This window comes from Amblyomma mixtum, chromosome 7 (genome assembly GCF_055824585.1).
Source record: "Amblyomma mixtum isolate Tamu chromosome 7, ASM5582458v1, whole genome shotgun sequence".
NCBI lineage: Eukaryota > Metazoa > Arthropoda > Arachnida > Ixodida > Ixodidae > Amblyomma > Amblyomma mixtum.
Window position 1 is genome coordinate 133,727,726 of NC_143018.1, and position 24,218 is coordinate 133,751,943.

A 24,218-nucleotide genomic window follows, 5' to 3' on the forward strand; every position below is an offset into this window, starting at 1 on the left:
GTCCCTCCTTCATAATAAAGTAGCTATATTATTCGCTTCTTTTTTTTTAGATTTTCGTCGCCGCAGATATCGAAGGTATAGGAATCCTCAAGAAATAAACCATTCGCACCTCAGTTTTTATACGTAGGGTGTATTGCTTGACAAAGACTCCTTAACGTGCATAACATATGCGTATATGGTCCAGAGAGTTTGCTCGCCCTTCTAAAACTAATTGAACACGGGAAAAACTTAACTGAACATGTAGCAAACTAAGCAGTAATCGGCATATGGTTCTTCGAGTGAACTTATTTCGCCACGGCACAAGCGATTGGCCCGCTCATAAAAATTACCTTCTCTATTACGTTGTTCAAGTATGCGTCTGTATATATTCACGCCCGACCGGAGAGTTGATAAATGCACGAAATCGGCTTCTAATTTTGATCAGAGACAACAAAGGGTGTGGTCCTTATCTTAATTTAAACGCAAATCACCTCGAGAGATTTGTCAAAAATCAGCGCAGAAAGCGAAAGCTGCGCACTGATCCGCGTGCTGACACATGATACGTCGCATGGCGTTTTGTGTTGGGACGTTGGGACGGAGTAAAAAAATAGAAAAGTGAAAAGCTTGAACGCACCTAGTTCTGGCACGCATCGTAGTGTCTTTTCACAGTGGATAGGGTAGCGCAACACTGCATCGGCATTTTACTTTTCAAACGAAGCGCAGCCGTTTTAACCCAACGCTGGGCAGCGGTTTCGTTTTCTGTACCGTGCCAACATGGAGGACTTAGTTCTCGGAGCGCCGAGAGATGGGGCTGCGCATTTCGCATATCGTCTATTGAAGGATCATAGCAAAACCTCGCTGTCCCCATTCCCTTCCCATGTCCCATTTCCCTTTCCGCTACTTCCCAGGGGAGGTCAGGGGAGCCTCCCCGGGCCCGCTCTCTCGGCTGTCGGTCGCTATAGTAGCTTTTCCCTTTTATTTTATTTTTTTCACCCACGGGTGGCGAAATTATAACTTGCCTACGGGCCTATTCTTTTATCTTAGAATTGGATTAAGTATGTGGTGCAGGCAGGGGCTTATTATTTTTATTTCCTTTTCGGTTGCCCCAATTCATTGCCGCAGGCCGTCGAAGTGCTTCGCTGTAAGTCATGATGTAGGGCTGCGGCTCCAGAACCACTGGTGCTGGCTGCACCATTCGCCGGATTTCATACCGCACCACGTCCGACAGTGCACCGACGCTGGGCTGCGGGGCTTCGAAGCGGACTTTCGCTATTCTTCGCGAACAATGCTCCTGACGAGCTCACGAAGATCCTCTGCGGGCAGCGTCGTAGGCGTGCAGGTTTGAGCGGTTGCCATACTAGCCTGCCGGCCGTACTGCGCGCCGCGTTCCTGCAAGGAGCGCTCTATGCTCATTGCCTCCTTTGTGAAATCGGCCACTGTCCTTGGAGGGTCGCGGACAAGTCCAGCAAAGAGCTGTTCCTTGGCACCCCGCATTAGGTGCCGCACTTTCTTCGCCTCGGCCATAGCAGGGTCGGCTCGATTGAAGAGACGCATCATGTCCTCAACGAACATGGTGACGCTCGCATTTGGCTGCTGCGACCTGGAGTGCAGAGCGACTTCAGCCTTCTCTTTTCTTTCACTGTTGCCGAATGTCGCTAGCAATTCACGCCGAAAAACCTCCCAGGTGGCAAAAGAGGTCTCGTGGTTCTCGAACCAGATCTTTGCCGAGTCCTCTAGCGCGAAATAGACATTCCTCAACTTCCGCTCACTGTCCCACTGGTTGAAGGCTGCGACACGGTCGTAACTGGCCAACCAATCTTCAGCGTCTTCAAACCTGTCTCCATGGAACGTCGGCGGTGACCGGGGCGCGTGGAGTACGAACGGAGCGTGAGCTCCAAAACGTTGAGTGGTCTGGCTACCAGTGGTTGATGTCATCTTCCTCGGTTTTGTCAATCCGCTGAACTCTGTCTCTAGGCCTAACAGGCGGCGGCTCGCTTTGTGGATGGGGGTTGTCTCTACGCCCTGAGAACTGGCTTCAAAGGCGTCTTCGGAGTCAGTGTACATGGGACGTTACCCAGCACCTCCACCAAATATGTCACGGCTAGACAGTCGGGACGGCCAGGACACGCTTTACTGTGAAGCACCAGGCAGCAGCGGACTCCCGAGGGCACCACACAGAAAAGACGACGACGAAGAAGCACTGTCCGCCACCATGGCTAAGCCTAGCCAGAATAGGGGAAAAGGCAGTTCGGCCGGGAGACGGCGCCACGAGAGTGCCCAGGAATGTGGCAATATATTTACTTTCACATTGGGGCTGTCTGCATTCGGCACTTTTTATCTGTCCGAAAATAAAACTATTTAACGCACCGGTAAAGCTTAAAGAGTAATCTGAATTATCTTGTTCAGAAAATAAGACTACCTTCATCAGTTCTGAAATCTCAGCCGTTTTTTTTTATATCGATAACCTATTTAACAAGACTTCCATCATCTGTCCCCAGGGAATCAACCTGAGCGGCGGCCAGAAGCAGCGCATCTCCATCGCCCGCGCCGTCTACAGCCGCAGCGACGTGTACCTTCTGGACGACCCGCTCAGCGCCCTCGACCCAGTCGTTGCCAGCTCTGTGTTCAGGAATGTTATTGGAAAAAAGGGCATTCTCCGCGAGAAGGCAAGCTCATTGCTATTTTAACCTTTCCTCGTGTCACTGCACTGCCTCCGACAGTAAAATGGAAAACAGCCTACGGCATGTGTTTTTTTTTTGTGTAAAGCGGTAGTTCTAAAAGTGCTACGAGGTTCAAAAATAACCTGCATTATATGCGGTGAACTTGCTACAACCTAGTTAGAAACTCAATGCAGACCTTACCACGAATTTTCCCTTTTCGTCCTATACAAGTGTTGCGGGCCTTTATGCTTCCAGCATATGCTGCCCTTCTCCTGCCACGTTCTAGATATTGATCACAAACTTCAGCCAGCACAATGTACATGGCATGACTGAGCACATCAATAACTATTGGCCGATAGCACCTATTTCGTTGCTCTTCCTAGGAGCCTTTTCTTCTTTCTATGGGCTTGCAGTGTTAAGAAGTTAAACTACCCTATGAAAGAATAAACCATCTTATAATAATGATATCGAGCAGCCTGTTGAAAGCTCGCGGATTGTGTGTCAATGTCTTCGCACTGCGTAAAACTCGTCCACTTCCAGAACAAAGGTCGGAATATTCATCCTGGCGTCTTTTTTTCGCCCCAGCGATGCAAGACCAAGGTGTTGAAAGAGCCGGAAAGATATCAAATCTAATACGCAGTCCGCAGCGTTTCCTGCTACACTGCCTCATTAGTGTGCACCCTTACATTCTTAGTGATTTACTTTCATATGAGCGTCGAGCAGTAAGGATCTGGCTCATATACTCTTGATATCCTGCCGTTCCAGTGATATCTTCTCTCCTTATACCTGCTACGTCGTTTCTATCGCCTACAATATTGCAGCACAGCAGCTGGTCGGACGCAAAGCCGAATCAGCGTCCATGCAATTCTCGTTCTCTTCCACACTTTTTCGCTAGCTACCCATTTGAATTCACACACCGACAACTTTCCGTGTAGTCAGAATCTCCAGACGTGAGCGACCACTTCCCAATTTTGCGTTCTCCTCAGCAGGTGCATCTTTGAGGGGTTGTGGCGAAACTATTTCCCTATTGGAGTGTGCACCCCTGCACCTGCACAAATCTTATGGTGTCTTCGGCTGACGGCACTCGTGGAGTTTTTACGAACTCGTGCGGTGCCCCACGTGTGGCTGGATGCCACTCGTGCAGTGCCGTACATTCGGGTGGGACGAGCACGACACGCGTGCGCGCCACCGCGCCACCGTGGAGACCGACGGTGGAGCGCGGTGCAATCCCTCGTGCAGCGCGCTCTAGCAGACGACGCTGTTCGCGCTAGTTGGTTGACGCAGCATCGACGAAGAGGAAAAACGGGCGAAGCATTACAAGTGGGCACTTTTTAAAGAAATGTTGAAATTATAGCAGCTGCAATGCATTTATTCCCGCTGCAATCACGCAGCCACCGGCCGGCGAGCCATGTGCCTTGCCTTATAAGGAAATTAAAGGTTTGCCAATATTTTTAGTCTTCCAAGTTCTGCCTTAGCTCTTGCAGCAAACATCATATGCTGTTCATGCGGCATGCCTGCACTTTATAACATATTACTTTTTGCCAACGTATGCACAGGTTAAAGGATATCAATAAATCGACAATGTGGGGCGCTTAGTGGATTGAGAATCACCTGCTGATATTTTCAAAAGTTACTCCAGCTGAAGCTCTAAAGGCGTATGCGTCGAAACCGGCAAGCATAACGCCTTGGTGTGGTGTCTTATAAACCTGCGCACCATAATTAATCGCAGTATCCCACGAGCAGGCTCGTGGGTCCCGCGTTTCCCGCCGATTCTATCAACGCCTATCACAAGCGCGGCACTGCACTGTTCTGAAAAGGCTGTTGGTAAATATACAAACTGTTGACTGCGCTCGTAGGAGTAGCCTTTGAGATTATCGAGGGTCTGGGAGGGCTCGGTTAACAGACGGCAGAAAGAGCAACGGCACTCTGCGAATGTTTCGCACGTTCGGCTGCTGTGCAAGGAGACGTGCCAATAGTGTAGTATTTGACGTCACTTCCTGCGCACCGGCACGGAGGCAGTGCGTGTCAGCCGAAGACACCATTACTTTTTTTTTTGAATCACTGAAGGACCCGGAGAGCAATGAAGGGGAGCGAGGGGGTTGAATAAAAAAGTTCAGAATGTTTACAATACACACAGGTAAGGTATTTTCACAAAAACCGATTAATAAAGTGACGTTTAGAGGGCAGGGCCGTTTGAACGCTCTTTAAAGCATGAAATGCGTTATTGGTACAGTCACTTGAACATCGTCCATTTCTAAACCTCAATTTAGTCGGCTATCGGCACAACTACTAGCGCGGCATGCTGTACTTGGTGCACGATGACACAGATAGCGCCTGGTGCTGGCCCGAATAGAGTTACTGTATAAGTCCTACTGTTGCGCGTAGGTCCGCCACATTGCACTCAAAAGCATCAAAACTATGAGAGAAAGCCGCAACTATTGAAAGCGAGAGGCGGGTGGACTTGGTGCAACGCTTACAGCGAGTGCATGCTCAATCTGCTCGATTCTAGCTGCCGAACTTACTTTATTTTAAGGAGTTACTATTTATTTGAATGTCACAGCTTATCAGTAATGCGTACGCTGCACCAAAGCCTGCCTCAGTGAGTTACGAACAAAATACTCGCCATGTGTATCGGTGGCGCCATCTGTTGGAAACGCCGCAAATCACAGACGTTTTTTTTTTCTTTAACAGTTAGCACTTGCGAAAGAATTGTGTGTTATTGATAAGAGAACATCGCTTTCAGTGGACATGTAGTCTGGTTCAAAAAAGACATTACGCAAAGCAGGAGAACAGTAGATGAACGAATTTGCTGTCAACAATGATCTGCTGTTAAACAATGCAAATAAGTTGGCTTCTCCGCAATTCATGAATGCTTTTGGGCCATGGGATCGAATTTGGCCAATAGAGCCGCGAGCGGCCCAGGAAAAGCAAACGCGCAACTTTAGGTACTGACACAGTAATTCTAGTGCCCAAACCGAGGCACATGTAGCAGATAGCTCTACATTTTACCCATGGGTGGAAGCCACGCGAAAGCACAAGTGGTGTGTCCCATCTCAGTAACAGAAAGTGGGGGAGCGTATATGATCCCCTTTTTCGTCGTCATAATGTATCCGTTTGTTCTGGGCATTCATTCGGTCGGCAGGCGCGGATGCTGCAGTTATAAAATGAAAGGAGGTTCTTCAAAATCTGGGGACAGCATTCGTGATAGAGGACGAGGCGCGGATGTGATGCAACAGCACCTTGGGGCCGCACACTAAGTCAAAGTAGCCAAACCATCCTAACGTGTTCAATAACTCATCTGGCTAAGACCGGAGAACACCATGAGAGCGCTGCAGCGTGTCAATTAACGACGACCGCGGAGCGCTCTGCCTGACATGAAAAGAGGAACGGCTGAAAGCGGCGCGTAAAGCACCAAAAACGACGAGGGGAGCCAAGCGCGCTGTGTAGCTTAGGCAAGAAAAGCAAGCGGCTGATGTCGGCTCCTCGTCAAGCCTCGAAACCACCCAGGCTGGCAGGGCACGCTGTCCAGCTCGAAGAGCGTAAGCGCGCGAAGGCTGCGGCAAGTCTAGCAGCCAAACAAATTGTCCAGTCTGAGAGGATTCTGCTGCGGGCTAGTTGGTTAATGCTTTAAGAAACAGATTCACACAGCGCAACGAAACGAGGACGAGAAGGAACACGAAACGAAGGACAGCGCCCGTTCTGTGTTTCGTGTTCCTTCGTTGTCCTCGTTCTGTTGCACTGTGTGAATCGTTTTCTTATATTGTAAGAAACCAACTCAAGATTGCGCCCAGCACCTCCTATAGGCCGTCCTAGAAGGCTGTTCGCCGGTTCTACAAAGAATTCTCTGCTTTCTTGTGCTCTCGGCTACGAAACAGAGTGCAATCTCTTTTTCTGATACTTTTCTTAACTTGCGCATGATGTGATACCGGAACAGAGAGGTGGAAACAGCAGTGTATGCCAATGAAGTGGCAAATACGCGAACCAGATGGCGCGCTGCGCCCCTCCACACACCAGCCGCGATGCATAGAACACATGTAGCTGTCATGCATTAATCTCGCGATCGGTGGTATGGGAGCCCAGCTGCGGAGTTGTTACCAGGCTACCGCAGGTGTCACGGAAAGAAGGGTGTAGTGGGATGCGTACGTCGATCAGCCGTTCAGAGTGTTTGCCATTCCGTCAGGGCGTGTTCTGTGTACTTCCTGGCTGTTTCTGCAGTGCATTAGATGTGTGTTCAAGAGATTTGTTTTTTGGACTATTGCTAGCCTTGCTCTATGACTTCCAAGTAGCAGCCATGTGCACTCCAGCCCGTTGGGGTATTTTCACGTTCCCCATCCCGCATTTTTGCCGCCATGGTGGCTAAGTGGTTATGGCGCTCGATTGCTGACCGAAAAGGCGCGAGTTGGATTCCGGCCACGGCGGTCGCATTCCGATGGAGACGAAACTCTAGAGACCCGTGTACTGTGCGATGTCAGTGCCTGTTAAAGAACTCCAGGTGGTCGAAATTTCCGGACCCCTTCACTACGGAGTCCCTCATAGTCGCTTTGGGAAGTTAAACCCCATAAAGCAAACCAAAAATCCCATATTTCATCGCGCTAGCATTGCTGGCCACGGTGAGTGATTTCAGCGACGTACGTTTGGTCCTTCTGCGTAACACAAACATAAAAAGTTCCCGGGAAAACAGTTGCAAAGGTCAGATTCCAACCCAGGAATTTCGTCAAGGGAAGCGAGTACGAAACCTCACAGCCACGGAGATTTTTTTTCTTTACCTGACCTCACAGACATTACGAGACGCTTTTATCTTTATTACATACAAACGAAATCCGCTGAAATACCAAGTACTTTACGAACACACATACTATTTCACGATGCAGACGCACATACGCCGTGTTACCTGATCGATAAAGGTGAACATAGTCTACGCGGCAGGGCAGCAGCAGCAGTTAAAAGAGAAAATAAAAAGAATAAAAGAATAAAAGCGTAAAATCAACAAAACAAGAACGATGCGGTATGAACAAGACGGCGGTGGCAGTGGTAGCAGTGCTTCAGCAGTAAAGAGGCAAGCAGTCGTTTGGGTGGTCAACTGCTTGCTAGCAGATTCAAACCTTGCTCTTCCAGAGCATGGCCTACCCTGATTTTCTTTTGTATACGTTATCATAGAGCCATGCAAATAGACTGCATTACCCTTGTCTTTCCTTTTTTTTTCAGACAAGAATAATGGTTTGCAACCAAGCAAACTACTTGAGGCGCATGGACAGGCTTGTCCTGGTGCATTACAAGGGTATCAGGGTGTATGAAAAATTGGAAGACCTCATAAATGACCCGCACTCACCACAAAACTTCCGTAAAGCACCTCATCAACAATGTACTCAGCGACGGGGCACACAAGAGTAAGTCCTGCACATCGGCATATGCAGTCGGCGTCACCCTAGTGTAAGGCACTCGATATCAGCCGACCATGTTACGCAAACTGCTGTTCGACAGCAGCCAGTGGTTCTCAGACAAAATGTACCTTCCCACGTGACTCAAAGATCTGTGTAGTTCTGCCACTACCGAATCATTGCTTGCAACATCTCCCAAGCTTGCGATAGCTGGGTAGATTAGTCTCTGAAGCGCTCTGCACAAGAGTGACGAGGACTGGACGAAACAATTTCTACATACGATGCTTTCTCAACCAGAACACCACCAGACTTATTTGAACATTGCGAGCATATTTTGAAGCATTGATACGAATGCCGTCATTTCGCACGTGACAAAACATTCGTTCGGTTCTTCAAAAATTAGCGTCCTCAAAGTTGTTACAGGTTGAACGCGAAAAATTACATGTTCGCATTCTTCTTGCAGTATGGATGCAAAGGGGATTGGAGAAATTGATGAAGTTGGCCGAATAACTCAGGATGAGCTAGGAGAATCCAAAAAGGTGAGCATCATAGGTACCAAACAACAGTGGATTATGTTCTTTCGAAGTCTACTCAGCAAGTTGTAGGTTTTTACGGCGAGAGCCGCGCAACGGAGCCGCCACTGCGTCGAGCTTCGTTGTAATCCCACGCCACATTTGGCGCGACGCCAGGGCCACTGCGCGGCCTAAAGCAAGAACATTTTCTGGTTACATGTTTTTCTACATTCCGTGGCGAATTGAGCTTTATTTTCAGTGCTTACATTCGAGGAGAAATTAGGTTTTTTGAAAAATCACCGCAGTTTTTTCAACATATACAGCCGCAAGAGAAAATAACAATTGAGATCACATAAAAAGGTCGATTTGGAAATCGCGATCTCAAGGCTTTTCCTACACTCACAATTACATTTTTTTTAATGAAGAAGCTGTGCCTGCTTTGGCTATGTACTGTCAGCGTCAAATGAAATGCGAACAAAACACCTGAAACGCGAGCACAAAAAATCAAGCATATTAGCGGTTGGAGGTGAAATACAGGCGTGGCCTATTAACATTTCAGAAGAGCGGTCTTTTCGGCTTCGATGGGGAAATAAACTGCTTATGTATTTTGCCTGCCTAGTATAATATCTGCGAGTTATGCTGTTCGCGTTTCAATTGGCTTGTTCGCGTTTCAATTGACGCTGATAGTACAAATGTGTTCATGCATTCTCGTCAAAAACAAACACTTTTGGATAGCACATGTGACAGGGGGAATCAGGACCTATCGATCGCTCTGTCCAACTGATTTTCTCAAAAACATGTGGTATTCTCAATGGGGAGACGAAACGCCATCACTCTTTCGATTCCTCTTCTTGCCAGAAGGCTTCGACATTACAAAAGGAGGGAAAGTAATTTAATGAAAGCAAAAGGAGGAGAGGTCCGCCGTCAATAAAGTGACACCGGCCTGCTACTCCACACTGGGAAAGGCGGAAAGAAAAAGTAAAAGGAGGTTTACGGAGCTAATGAGAGTGATGATGTCATAATACTATGAATTGCATTGGGTAATTTCGGGTATCGACATTACGGATGGTATGCAGATTAAAGCAACAATGAAACATCGTGTGTGCAGAAAACGTACACTCGCTCAGTCACTACATGAAGTTCAAATGAACACTTCAGCCAAATAATAGATTCTGTACGCAGCAGAGAACAGAAAATCACTCGCAAATATTGGAGAGCACTTACTGGCGAATTTCATAGACAGCCGTTTTACGCTGCGTAGTATGCCGGTTAAGAGATGACTATTAATTAGATTCTTTCAGACATCACGCAGCTACCATGGACACGAACAGTCAGCCGCGTCGCTCTCGAGGGTCAGGAAGCTCCGCCCCCCAGGTGATTACCTCACGCTTCGGAAGTTGGCTGTGGGGCCGATTGGGTGGGCCCGCTGAGGAGCGCCCAACACTCAGCAAGCAAAAATTATAAGAGTAGAAACAAAGACTCGAAAAGCTGAAATTCAGATTTTAACCGCAGAAAACTCCGGTTCTAATAAGCGCATTAAAAAAATTCTTGCCGGCGGATATTCGCGAAGTCGTCTCCAGTAATATCCAAAGCGTACTCCAACTTTTGTGACAGCCCCTTTACGAACCTCTTTAAAGGCCAGGCAGCCTGCTTTCGTTTCCACGTAAAGTGAGCATGTTGCCTTAAGTGTCGAGTACGTTTTCGGCAAGCTGAATATTTGGGTCTAAATCGAGTCTAACCCATTTTTAAGGAAATGTTTTCAAGGTGCAGCAGTCGAGTAAAATTGGGTTGTGCCCAAAAACTGTGTTCTGAAAAACTAGAGATATGATGCGGAACTGCAAAGGAACAGATGATGAAAGCCAGACTTGGCGCAACAGGAATATATTCTCGCTGCAGTGCCATCGCGTCGATTTAGGAGAGAAAAAGTTGAAGCAGCTTGAAAAAGCTGGGTTTGGCTAGACTGCATAACCTCCACTCCATAGACTCCTTTACTACAGCCGCCGCGCACGCATGCCGCCTGTAGTTCTGCTTCTGATATACGGCCATCAAGAAGCTCTCGCCCGCCGCCGCGCTCGGCAACCTCAACGTCGTAGCCGCGTAAGAAAGGCGCCTGTAGTGAGCAGAACGAATAAAAAATAAAAGGGAATGCAGAATATATTGTGTGCCTTTCATACTTAGCGCACATTAGCTCGCCTTTGTATATATACCTCCTCTGTACTATGTTTATTCAAGCAAAATGCAAAGCAGCAAACATGGTCCGCTGTTTCTTGCCAGAAACTTAATCTTTAAGGAGAAAATGTTAGCACTTCTTGTTTTTTTTTTAAATGAAAAAATTATGAGAAAAACCCCAATTTTGCTTCCAGAAAAGCAACGATTTTATTGCAAGTGACCAGAACATCATGCTGCCTGAGGAACGCTTACTTTTGATTTTTTTTTACTAGAAATTGTTCTTTAAATATTGATGGTGTAAATATATTTAATGTTAACCTTTAATTATGCATAAAATGATATATTAAATTGCTACGCTGCTCTGAATAGCACAGAGTGTTCCTAAAACCTTTTCAAAGAGTAGCTGAAATACGCAGCCGAGGTGGGAACAATAAAAACGCTGAAGGTTTAACTCTTCTAAATCTAGCAACACAAAGCGAAAGCGGGCGATATCCGCGGGGTGGTTAGATGTCGCTTGGTGACGACGTTGCAAGGTAGTCTGCGTAACGTTCCGAGATGGCCCAGCCTCGCTCGGATCCATGTCAAAGCACGCACGGCCTAGGCGACCGGTGCGCTCATGTTTAAACTGCGGCCAAGCGCGCGACGGGTCACGTGGTCTGACAGCACGAGCGTGTGTGCTGTCGCTCCAGAGAGAGCGCGCGCCGGCGTTGGAACCACCGCGGCGAGTGACGTGGCTAGTCACGTGGTCGAACCAACGCAGCTCTGGAGTGGCTGAAAGTCGCTGAAGGTCAAAGCGACGCAGTCGGAGAAACTCACGCGCATGGCCTTCAGCTCTTCTTTCTGGAACTGCTAACCACGGCAGAGATGATGCACCGTGTTGAGTCTGCAGTCTCTAGCCCTTTGAGGGTCGAATTTAAAAAAAAAAACTTTCTCAGATGGTCAGATTACTGTATTGCGGATTTTGAAAGTACAATATATACAATATCAGCGTCGGAAGGTTTGTTTAGGTTTATTGAAGTTTAACAACCCAAAGCGACTCAGGCTATGAGGGACGCTGTAGGGAAGTGCTTCGGAAATTTCGACCTTCTGGTGTTCTTTAACGTGCACTGACATCGCACACTACGCAGGTATTTACAATTTCGCCTTCATCGAACCGCACCCGCGTCTTTCGGGTCAGCAGCCGAGAGCTGTAACCACTGAGCTACCGCGGGGAGGCTAGCGTCGGGAGTCATCGCTGTCGGTGTCTAGAGAAGTGGCAGTGCGTTCGACCGTATCGCAACTTTGCCGCACATCTGAACGACTCGAAGGAAACTCAGTAAACAAAGAGAGCGGGAATAACTCGTGGGCGTCCGTGATAAACAAGCCAAGAACAGTGCCAATAAAGATAGAAATCAACTTCCACGCCCCCCCCCCCCCCCCCCCCCCCGATCAAAATAAAAATCAAGTTCTCGCGCCTCTGTTGCGGTCGCTCGGCGAAACCGAAACCACAAAAAGGAGTTGCCGCAGACGCCGCGACAAGCCGAAGCTAGCAATCAGATCTCTATCTTCGCAAGAAGGTTGCTGAATTAAATTTCAAACGCTTCTTGCAAGTCCTAGGAGGTGCCAGCCGGTATATATATTGAACATTCAAAGTCAGCAAGAACGTAGTCTGACCATCTGAGAAAGTTTTTAAAAAAAATTCGAGCCTCAAAGGGCTAGAGACTGGAGACTCAACACGGTGCATCATTTCCGCACAATCGCAAGTTGACCTCGCAAGTCATGACCTCGCATGACGCGAGGTCGTGCACTTATGCGCATGACCTCGCGTTTTTCTGCGTTTATAAGCTAAACATTTATCAGCTTATTCGTTTAACTGACGTTTTATTCGCTTATTCGTTTTTCTTATTCGTTTAACGGCCTTGTGTTAGGAGCTCGGATTAATCGCTCTAAGAGCAGCATTCTCAGGTTCCGATAGTGGGGAAAGCTTGCTGGATATGCTGGCATGCAATAGACACGTACGCCAATAAAGTACACCGTCGTTCCTTTCAGTGCATATAAAAGCACAGTGCACATTGCTTGAAAGAACATATGCCAACTCTCCAGCACAATAGTCTGACTTTTGTGCCCCATGGTCTCTCGATTCTTGGCTCGGTGACAGTATGCAGTCTGTGTCTTGTAACTAAACTTTATTATTTACTCAAAACATTCATTGCACAAGACTCTTGATCCAGCGTTTTCACAGAGTGTTCACTACTTTTGTTTGGAATTCCTGAAACCACAGGGAAATTTCGCAGCCTAGCAAGTCATACCACCAGCCTAGATATTATTGGCGATTTCAGCGGAGTATCGAAGTATCGACGATGGAGTGTCGAGTGGGTGTTTCAGAAATCAGTTTGACCTCGGTATCAGAAATTAAATTTTCAGGGTATCGGGTATCGGGATCGGAAACATTTTTCTAGTATCGTGCCCATCCTTGGTGACTAGGACCGGTGATGTCTGAGAGGTGCGGTGCGTGTGGACGAATAACAGTGCAGCTTTTGCGCGTAATGGACAGAGAAATCCTATATGCACTCTGTTAAAGCACACATTCCTTGAAACATTTATGATGCACTCGGAGATGCTGCTGCCGTGTGCGGCAACATAAGACCATGTCGTCCTCGAGGTTTGTACTTCCACTACAAGCTTCAGGTTGAGTAGCGTGCTTTATCTGCCACCAGCAAGGCATGAACAGTGTTTTATGAAAATGTGTGCTTTTGCAAAGATGATGTCACCTATTGCCCCGAACTAACTGTGCCTTGTAGCCTCAGCTAAGAGACGTGAAAATACAAGAGAACACACACACACAGGAGACAAAACATGTTCCCGTCTTATTGCTCAAGAGTTTGATGTCTGAAGAGTTGCATTAACTAACCCAAAATCATGTTTTACATAGCTTTAAGAGCATAATTTTCACACTCTGACGAGAAAAATGCACTGTCAATTACTTAAACGTCTCCTTCCCTCTTAAACCGCATGCCTACTCTGATCCTCCTGGTCACGGCACCAGTTACGTTTCTCCTCCGGATCGTCGTCGCAATGGCCGGTTCGTCCCTGATCGTACGTGGTTAGCAGTGCGAAGGGCACTTCGCTCCTTCGTCCACTCGTCCGGCGACACGTTGCCGGTTGGGGCAGCAATTCCAAACTTCTTGAGAAGGAAAACTAGTTTATTCAAGACGAGACCAAAAATAAAGGCAACAGGAGACAAAAGCGGTTAAAAGAAAGGCTGTCTAAAAGCGGCCGAGACTGGGACTCGGCCTGCTCCCCCTGCTCTTTGTTTGCAGCGGGTTTTAATACCTTCGATAATTGGGCGGAGCATTATTAAATCTGCTCTCGCCCAATTTCAGCCAATACAGCTGCAATGGCACTGTACGTACAAGTGGGCGGGGCCCAGTGCTCGCCAGAGCCCGACTAGGCGGACCGCGCACTTTTCCTGGAATATGCACTCTAACGAGGCGTCAGTAAAGTCCACCGCTTGGTCGTTTCAGAAGTCGCTGACCCCACTGACCCCCACCCACTTGAGAGCTAATCTCCCTTCAATGGGAAACGGTCGTCAGCCCTTTGGGACCCTGACAAGGCTGTTCGCGGTCTTGCTCCGCGCGTCCGACAGCGTCCGAAGCGCGCGACGCGCTGTCACCATTCCTAACCCCTCCAGACTTCCAACGGACACGGTAGTAACCGCCGAGAGGGGGGAAAGGATCTTCTGGCGCCGTAGGCTTCTACCTTAACATCTACCATCCTTGTAGTGAGCGCACGCAGCACATAAACGCTTCAGTTAGTGAGTAGCCATTAGGGGACCTTAAAGGAATCGATATACTTGTCCATTTCAGGATGTAACGCTTCTGCCCTCTATTTTTTTTTTTTTCTACTGAGCCCAAGCAAAATATGTATCCATTTTTTTTTCACTTAAAAGCTTTCTCGATCGCTGTGCCACTGAAAACCCATATGAATGTACAGCCTTATGACTCGTTTTGTGGATGCTACAGATTACGCTGCTCGACAAACGGCGTGTGTATTGTGGGTAAGAAACTGATGGCGACAACCTTCCCACGCCTTTTTACAAGCATTTTTACAAGCCTAATATCATGACACCCAGTCGTCTGGAGGCTCATTTCTCATTTAAGTCACCGCCTGTTTGCTAAATGCGTGGCCCTAATATTCGTAGCAGATGTGTACATGTGCGTAGCAGATGTGCGTAGCAGATGTGTAGCAGATTCGTAACGATAGCTAGAAGTTGTGCAAAGAAGCAGGGAGTCTTCCAAAGAAAACCACGCCATGTCAACCATACAAGAACAGGTAACAGTTATTTTTCCGAATAAACTAATAGGGCGAACCCTGAGAGACAGAACAACATGTGCGGAGGGCAAGGTGGAAGTGTTTGCGAAAATATGAGCAAAAAAATGGACCAGGGCTGGATCTGAATCGGAGCGAAGGAATAAACTATGGTGTTCAGGTGAAACGGATTGGATTCTAAGGAAGCGAAAGCCTATAGCTGGAGGCGGCCAAGCTCAGGCGAGGACAAGACGCCATCAGGTTGGCTGCGAGAAGGGCAGCCAGGGATAGCGCAAGACAGATAGATTCATATATTTCTCCTCAAGGCGAAGAGATGCGACCGATGGACATCAGTGTGAGGAGAAGGATAGGTGGAAGCGTTTTTTTGTGTTTCTAGTGATGGCAGTGAAGAAATAGTCGCTCTTTTAGCATTACATTATTTGAGTCCACTTCAGTCAGCGCACGCCCATGCCTTTTCCCAGACAGGTTGTCAGCTGCTGTGGAGCCTGCTCCGCATGACGAAGTGGCCGGCGTTTGTGGGCGTGCTCGTGTTCTTGGGGGCCGCAGCAGCATCCGCGCTTCAGCAGCTGTGGATCAAGTGGTGGACGGACGCGTCGTCGGCTGGGGATAGTGCGGGCTCTCATGCACAGTACTTGGATTGGGTGTCCATCCTGGTCGCTTTGTGCTTAACAGACGGTAGGCGCCTACATGGTACTTCTAGTTTTACGGGCTGTGATTGAGAAGTTGCCCTTATATGAGTCTGCTGCGTAAACAGCAATCTTATACTAGAAACAACAAAAATATATATATTTTTTCAGAACGCTGCCTTTGAAAGGACCCGGTAACATTTGCGAAACTGTTTATCGTTCCATCTGCTTGCAGGGAAAGACAGTGTCTCTCTGAATAATAATGCGTTGAAGCATGGAGAAGTTAGCGCTCTAAGCTCGTCTATTCACTATTAAAAGTGCACTAAAGAGGAAACTGAACTCGTTTTTTTTTTTTACCGCGAAAACTCGATCTACACGTTCCGAGCATTCTTATAAACTTCCAATTTCAGTCCTGTGGAGCCGATTTAAATAATTTAAATCAGATTAAACGAACCGGCTCCCCCCCAGGTGGTCGAAATTTCCCAAGCCCTCCACTACGGCGTCTCTCATAGCCTTAGTCGCTTTGGGACGTTAAACCCCATAAACCAAACGAAACCAAACCTTTATTGTAACTGGCCGCAGACGGTAGGAGGAGTCAACTAACGCGTGGAGTGCCTTTCAGGCAGTCGCGTGGCGGCATCACTTTCGTTTTTATTTTGTTTTCTAGGTTTCCGTGAATAAATAGGCCCCGTCAGAGGCCACATAGCCGCAAATTTAGCCCACGGAAATAAAATACGCATGCCAATAGCGTGCCATTGTGGTCCGGCCGCAGAAGACAACGACAGTCCCAGCACGCCTGCCAAGCACGCGCAGACTGGATTTCGGGGCTGCTTAACTGCATGCCGGCGGCACGCTGTCACGTTCCCGCCTGGTTGAGCTTGTGTGAGCCAGCCATGGCGCCAGCCCTCGCCGGCACAACTTATGCGTGCTTCTTCCCTATGCCTCCGGCAACGCGCGCCGCTGCGAGAGGGAAAGGGAGCAGAAGGAAAGAGCGCGCCAGATGCGGGGGCGCGCGGGGTGCGGTCGGGTTCCTTTGAAGGGACGCCGTAGACTTCTACCTCAACGGCGTTCACCTCACGTTGCCGGAGGCATAGGGAAGAAGCACGCGTAAGTTGTGCCGGCGAGGGCTGGCGCCATGGCTGGCTCACTACAAGCTCGTTCAGCAAAAATTCAGGGGGGCGCTTTGTTGACCTAAAGCGCGGTGAGGCGGAAGCCTTAAGCGCGGTGTTGCTGCTAGTGTCACTGATGTGTGGTTACGATGTTAAGCTTCGCCTCTGAGTGTGGAACGCGATAGCCTCTTGCAACGCTGCCAGGGAGTCCACAGGACGTCATTGCACGTTTGGCTCTACGCCTTGAATTACTTTTTGAGGAAAGGAAATGTATCTGTCTCGCATATCTCGGTGGACACCTGAACCTCGCCTTAAGAGAAGGGAGGAAGATGGGAGTGAACGAAGATACCGTATTCACTAGACGCGCCTTTGTTCATTCCAAACAATCGAGATGGCATAGCTACAATAAAGACAAAAAAAGAGAGCTGGCATGGCGGAGTGGTTACCGTGCTCGTCTTGCACTCCGGACACCCTAGTTCGATTTCTCAACTCGACCAAATTCTATCTCTGTTTTATTTATTTATCTGGTCTGACTAAAGAGTTTAATTAGGCTGATTGGTTAATTAAGCAATAAACTAACCTCATTCCCACTTAGTTGGAGCACACTATACGATCCCTTTAATTGGTTGCATGGTTACTAGGCAAAGCACAATTGGCCCCGTTTGAAATTCGCGCACTGTGACGTCACGACCATTTCGACCAGTTGAAAAGCGTGACATTTCTGTCGACAACTGCTGCTTAGAACGATGAGGCATTAAAGGCTTCTGCTTTAATGTATTTGTGGCAACCCCACGAAGAATTGTGTCTGCGATTCGTCTCCACAGGCTCTTTGCTTTCGCGGATCGCTGCGTATCACTCCGCCGATGCCAAAGAGGCAAGCCGTTGACTCCTCCCACCGTCTGCGGAGAGTTCAAAAAAATTACGAGGAACTTTAGCGGCTAAAGTGGTGAAAGGCGAAAGCCTGAGTGCTGCATTCTGCTACGCGATTGTTCACTTCACATTTTGTTGGTGCATTAATTAACTGCCAATTAATGACGCTTAAGCTTCGCCATCAGGAGTGGAACGCGACAGCGTGTTGTAGCGCTGCCAGCAAATCCACGGAACGCCACCACCCGTTTGGCGCGATGAGTGGCTATGGTGCTCGGCTGCTGGCCCAAGAGACGCGGGTTTGATCCCGGCCGCGGCGGCTAGAATTTCTTTGGAGGAGAAATTCTAGAGGCCGGTGTGCTGTGCGATGTCGGTGCAAGTTAAAGAACCCCAGGTGGTCGAAATTTCCGGAGCCCTCCACTACGGCGTCTCTCATATAGACGCACTTTGTTCTGTAGGGCGTAAGCTGCTCGGAGATCCTCAGAGAAGACAAGACATCTGTGCTGTTCAACCGTTCATTCTCTGAGTGTAACGGAGCTGCGGCGGGGAGCGCGGGAAGCGCGCCCCGCCGCTGCGAGAGGGAAAAGGGAGGAGAAGGAAAGAGCGCGCCAGATGCGGGGGCGCGCGGGGTGCGGTCGGGTTCCTTTGAAGGGACGCCGCAGACTTCGACCGCAACGGCGTTCACCTCACGTTGCCGGAGGCGTAGGGAAGAAGCACGCGTAAGTTGTGCCGGCGTCGCCGAAACGCAAGAGACTGGGGCCTCGATGTACGCTGGCTTGAGTCGTTCGAGCGCCACTGCATCTCGTGTTCCGTTCAAGTCTACCAGGAAAGTGGAAGGACGAGGCTCAGGGACGCGGAAGGGGCCGAGATAATGGGGTTGGAGGGAACCACGCACAGGGCCGTAACGAACGAAAACATGGGTTGCTGTGTTTAAGTCTGGAGTCACGTACACAGTGCGTTGGTGTTCTCGTGTTGGCTGTGGTTGAAGGTGGCGGAGTATATGCCGGAGCCTGTCGACGTATTCACTTGCTGTGGACGGGACAGCGGGTTTCGTGCTTTCCAAGAAGTCGGCTGGAAGACCAAGAGAGGTTCCGTAAACAAGCTCGGCACAAGCGCACGAAAGGTCTTCTTTGAAGGCAGATCGGATTCCGAGCAGTGTGAGCGGAAGAGCATCGAGCCACTTGGCGGGGGGTCCGTGCGCCGTAAGTGCTGCTTTGAGGTGCCGATGGAAACGCTCTACGAGTCCGTTTGTTTCTGGATGGTAAGATGCAGTCCGTAGCCGTGCTGCTCCCTGCAGTTTGAGGAGTTCTGTGAAAAGCGATGACTCGAAATGGCGACCGCGGTCCGTGACGATGGTTGTGGGGCAGCCGAACCGCGCTACCCAAGTAAAGACGAAGGCCACGGCGACAGTGGCTGCTGTGATGTCGGCGATTGGTGTAGCCTCAGGCCATCGGGTGAAGCGATCGATGCATGTCAATAAATACCGGTAGCCTTGACATGGGGATAGAGGGCCAACGATGTCGATATGGACTACTGCGAAGCGTTGGTCGGGCTGCAGGAAACGCTGGGTTGGGGGCACAGGGTACCGGTGTACTTTCGCACGCTGGCAGGGTGCACACGCGTGGACCCAGTCGCGAATGTCGGTGTTCATGCAGAACCAGACAAAGCGGGATTTGATCAGCTTTTGAGTTGCACGAATTCCAGGATGGGAAAGGGTGTGCAAGGATTCGAAGATTTTCTTGCGGAAAACGGTGGGCAAAACGGGCCTTGGCGTACCTGTGGAGGCATCACAAACGATTGGCACGTCTTCAATGAGGACTGTCTCGAGCTTCAGGGATGTTTGCGTTGTACGTAGGCGGGAAAGCTCGGAGTCGCTTGCTTGCGCTGCAGACAGTTCATGTATGGCGAAGGGAAAGGAGGACGAAGTCGATGTTTCAGAACGACTGCGTGTGACGGCATCGACGCGACTGAGGGCGTCAGCCGGGGTGTTGTCAGCACCACTGATGTGTCGGATGTCAGTGGAGAACTCAGATATGAAGGATAGTTGTCTCACTTCCCGTGGCGTATATAGGGATGCAGAACGGCCAATTGAGTAAGTAAGAGGCTTGTGATCCGTGAAAACGGTAAATGCTCTGCCCTCAAGCAAGTGGCGGAAATGACGCACTGCCAGGGATATGGCGAGAAGTTCACAGCCAAAAACACTGTATCGCGTCTGGGCAGGAGTCATGCGTTTTGAGAAGAAGGCGAGGGGTTGCCACACGCCACTGACCTGCTGCTGAAGGACAGCTCCGAGCGCAGTGTTGGAAGCGTCTGTCATGAGTGCCAGCGGATAATCGGGGTTTGGGTGGGCGAGTAGAGTTGCGTCGGCCAGAGCGCGCTTGATGGCATTGAAGGCATCGTCCGCAGTGGTGTCCCAGTGTAGTGTTCTCGCCGAGTGCTTGCCACACAGCATGCGGTCAAGTGGTTCAAGCAGGGTGGCGCAGTTTCTGATAAATCGGCGGTAAAAATTTACGAGGCCAAGAAACTGGCGGAGCTTCGTGCTTGAAGTGGGCTTGGGAAACTCGGTGATTGCTTTCACTTTTTCGGGAAGCGGGCGGATGCCGTTGTTGTCCAAGTGATGGCCGAGGAATACGAGAGCTGGTTGCCCAAACTCACTCTTTTCGATGTTGACAACAATGCCGTTAGTCGAAAGACGCTCGAAAAGTTGGCGGAGGTGGTGCAGGTGTTCTTCAATACATGAACTTGCCACGAGAATATCATCCACGTAGGCGAACACGAAGGGAAGGCCACGTACGACGGAGTCAATGAAACGCTGGGAGGTCTGCGCAGCGTTGCGAAGTCCGAATGGCATTCTTAATTCAAACAGTCCGAATGGTGTCGTGATTGCTGTTTTGGGGATATCTTCTTCCGTTACAGGGATCTGATGATAAGCCCGAACAAGATCTATTTTTGAAAAGATGGTTGCACCGTGCAGAGAAGACGTGAAATCTTGTATGTTGGGCAATGGGTATCGGTCCGGGACGGTCTTGGTGTTCAGAAAACGATAGTCTCCGCATGGTCTCCAGTCTCCTGACTTCTTCGCGACAAGATGGAGTGGAGATGCTCAGCTGCTGGATGAAGGCCTAATAATGCCAAGTTCCAGCATATGCTCGAATTCTGCACGGGCCACCTTGAGTTTGTCCGGAGCCAGGCGTCGTGGGCGAGAGAAAACAGGTGGTCCCGATGTTATGATGTGGTGCTGAACGTCGTGGCAGACGGGTTGAGTCCAATCCGGGGGTGACGTTAGCTTTGGAAATTCATTAATCAAGGCTGCAAACGGCTCTTTGGCAACTGTAGCACATAAGGGTGCTACATCGGTAGTTGCACGCGCTGCTATGCCGTGAATAAAGAGTTTAGTTGCGGAGTCAGTGAGACGCTTCCGCCTGACGTCGATGAGGAGCTCGTGCTTCGTTAGAAAGTCGGCACCAATTATGGCAGAACCAACGTCGGCGACTAAAAATACCCACCGGAAGACCCTTCGAAGCCCGAGGTTGAGCGTCACAGAGCGCTGTTTGTAAACAGGTATGCGCGTTCCGTTCACTGCTTGCAGGTACGAAATTGCAGCGGAAGCACGCTCTGCTTTTGTGGCTGGGAGAACGCTCAACTGGGCCCCGGTGTCAATAAGGAATTTCTGTCCGGTGGTTCTGTCATAGACGTGGAAAAGGCGACACTCTTCTCGGCACAGACCGCTCGTCGCCGCTAGTGGTCGGCCGGCCGGTTTTCCGTCCAGCTGCAAGGCAGGAGGCAGTGGCGGGCGTTGGCACCGAAGCGACGATGGTAATAGCAGATGCGTGCGCCTGTGGACGGACTTCGCTCACTCTGTCCGCGCTGTCGAGGCGTTGAGGAGCGGTGACGTTGGCGTCCACGGCGTAGAGGCGGCTCTGAGTGCGAGGTTGCCGCAATCAGTTTTTAGCTGAGAGCAGAGGCGGTCAACTTCGGAAGGCGTAGCGGTGGTGGTTGCAATATGCGACGGCTGAGGAGTGGTGACGGGGACGGCCAACGACGACAACTGTGTGGGCGTGCTGACGGCAGCGACGGTCAAGTGTAGTGTGGCCACTTCCATCACCTTGTCGGCTAGCGCGGCGAGTGATGTTAAGTCCATGGTTGTGGCTGTGGCAAGCACCATTTGGACGTTGGATGGCAGGCGCTGCAGAAAAACTTCACGTAGCACAGCATTGTCCTTGGTCTGCGCACTGTTACCGAGAAGCGGCGTCATCCGCCGCAAGAGCTGACTTGGTCGCCGGTCACCGACCTCCTCGGAGGAGAGTAGCTGCTGTATTTTCGTCCTTTCGGACGCGGCCGTTCGTTGCAGTAGGGCTGCCTTGAGGTCATCATATGGATGTGCCGGCGAGGGCTGGCGCCAATCGTAGGGCGTAAGCTGCTCGGAGATCCTCAGAGAAGACAAGATGTCTGTGCTGTTCAACCGTTCATTCTCTGAGTGTAACGGAGCTGCGGCGGGGAGCGCGGGAAGCGCGCCCCGCCGCTGCGAGAGGGAAAAGGGAGGAGAAGGAAAGAGCGCGCCAGATGCGGGGGCGCGCGGGGTGCGGTCGGGTTCCTTTGAAGGGACGCCGCAGACTTCGACCGCAACGGCGTTCACCTCACGTTGCCGGAGGCATAGGGAAGAAGCACGCGCAAGTTGTGCCGGCGAGGGCTGGCGCCATGGCTGGCTCACTACAGTTCATTTCAAACCATCTAGCTGGCATGGCGGAGGGGTAGCGTGCTCGACTCGCACTCCGGAGACCGGGGTTCGATTCCCAAGCTCGGCCAATTTCTTACTCGGTTTTATTTATTTATCTGGTCTGAGTAGAAAGGTTAATTGGACTAATTGGTTAGGTAAGCAAGGTTAATTGGACTAATTGGTTAAGTAAGCAATTAACTAAACTCAGACAAACTTACTTGGAGTATCACTATGCGATCCCTTTAATTTAGTAGCCAAAGTACAATTGGCCCCGTTTGAAGTTCGCGCACTGTGACGTGACGACCGTTTCGACCAACTGAAAAGCGTGACATTTCTGTCAACAGCTAATGCTTACAACGATGAGGCATTAAAGGCTTCCGCCTTAAAAAAAAAAAAACGGCGGGAGCCGGGGTGTTTAATCCGTTTTAATTTAGAAAAACCGGCAGCACAGGACAATACTTCGAAGTCTTAGGAATACTAAACTTCTAGGTTGAGTTCTCGCAGTAAAAATACGGCTTCAGATTCCCCTTTAGTCCACCTTTGTTCCTGATGCGCTTAACTTACTTTTACTTCCCTTTCCAAGGATTTGCTATGTATACCCCTTGTACATCGTAAACAAGATTCAGATGGAGAGCGGGTTGCTACTTTTATTGAACTTGTTGAAGGCTAACAAAAGTGCTTATATTTTCTCTGCTAGACTATTGACTCCTAAGAGATACAGAGAACGAGCCCGGGCTTAGACCGCGTGTGTGTATATCTTTCGCTGTTCCTGTACATTTGTTGTTCTGCCTTGCGCTCTATAGAGAACCAACTATCCCGTCAACTCGGTTTCGTAGACCAAAGAACCGTATGTCCTAGGCTTCAATGCTTTGAAGTGCTCCGAAATACGTTACCAAAACGGTGTCAGGGAAGGAAATCCTTTTTCTGTGTGCCCTCTACATAGGGCAAATACCTTCCAGCAGCCTTGAGGGGGGGATGCTCTCCACATGGGGAAGTTGAAAACTCCGAAGGATACAGTCCTCTATACCCTCCAGATGACAGCTTGAGAATAGTTCCTATTCATACACTCCAAAGCAGGTCTTCAAAGCCTGTCTAGCATTTTCAAAGCACGTAATCACCAGCCACTACGCCGAAACATTCCACATGTGCACTACTTGGCCAGCGTCGGCAGGCAATCTGTAATTTTCGAACAGGTATCAGCATTATTCCGAATGGATGATGCGGCGCGATAAAGATACAGGCACCGTGAGCGATACACATGCGGCACATGTGTCCTTGTGAGAGTCGCACAGCATATGCGTCTTTTTTGCGCCTAATTACTATCATTATTCGGAATAATGCACCAACTAGCCTACGTCAGAGTACTAGTCATAGATACCTTCCCGTTCCCACAATATTGAATAAGAAAAAGCAGATGAAGCGGCCTGCCAATATCATCAGTCCCCGATTTACAACAAATTTTCTTAGAAAAGTGACAAATCTCTAATGGCGAAACTATACGCTTATGAATAGACGAACGGCTCAGGAGTTCACCAACCCGTAGATATTCGTTCCTACACGCGACGGACCGTCACCTAAAGTTGAATCACTGGCGCACTGACTTTCTTATAATCTCGAGATCTGCCGTCAATTCTTTCTGAATTATAGATTCACGAAAATGTACGAAACCGCTTGAGACAAGCCAATGTGAGTCAGTGATATGACAAACAGGGCTAGCTTGAAACTGTGAGAAACATTTTGCGAAAATAATTTGATATACACAAGTAGAGACGTTGCCATGTATTCTCATCCACTGTTGAGCTCGTGCAGAGCCCGTTTGCATGCGGTGTCACGATTGGCTATAGCGGTCTTTAGCCGTATAGGCTTGGTTGGGTGGGCACCACAGGGATTTAA

General features: G+C 49.4%; 1 protein-coding gene across 1 annotated transcript in view; it reads left to right on the plus strand.

Annotated features, from left to right (window-relative positions):
- The window catches only part of LOC149337640 (ATP-binding cassette sub-family C member 3-like), a 245,206-nt gene that overhangs the window by 154,765 nt on the left and 66,223 nt on the right, over positions 1–24,218 (plus strand). Inside the window, exons 16-19 of the mRNA XM_089553472.1 lie at positions 2,478–2,645; positions 7,845–8,026; positions 8,481–8,556; positions 15,468–15,681. Coding sequence (XP_089409598.1) covers positions 2,478–2,645; positions 7,845–8,026; positions 8,481–8,556; positions 15,468–15,681 — 640 coding nt within the window. The remainder of the gene's footprint in view (positions 1–2,477; positions 2,646–7,844; positions 8,027–8,480; positions 8,557–15,467; positions 15,682–24,218) is intronic.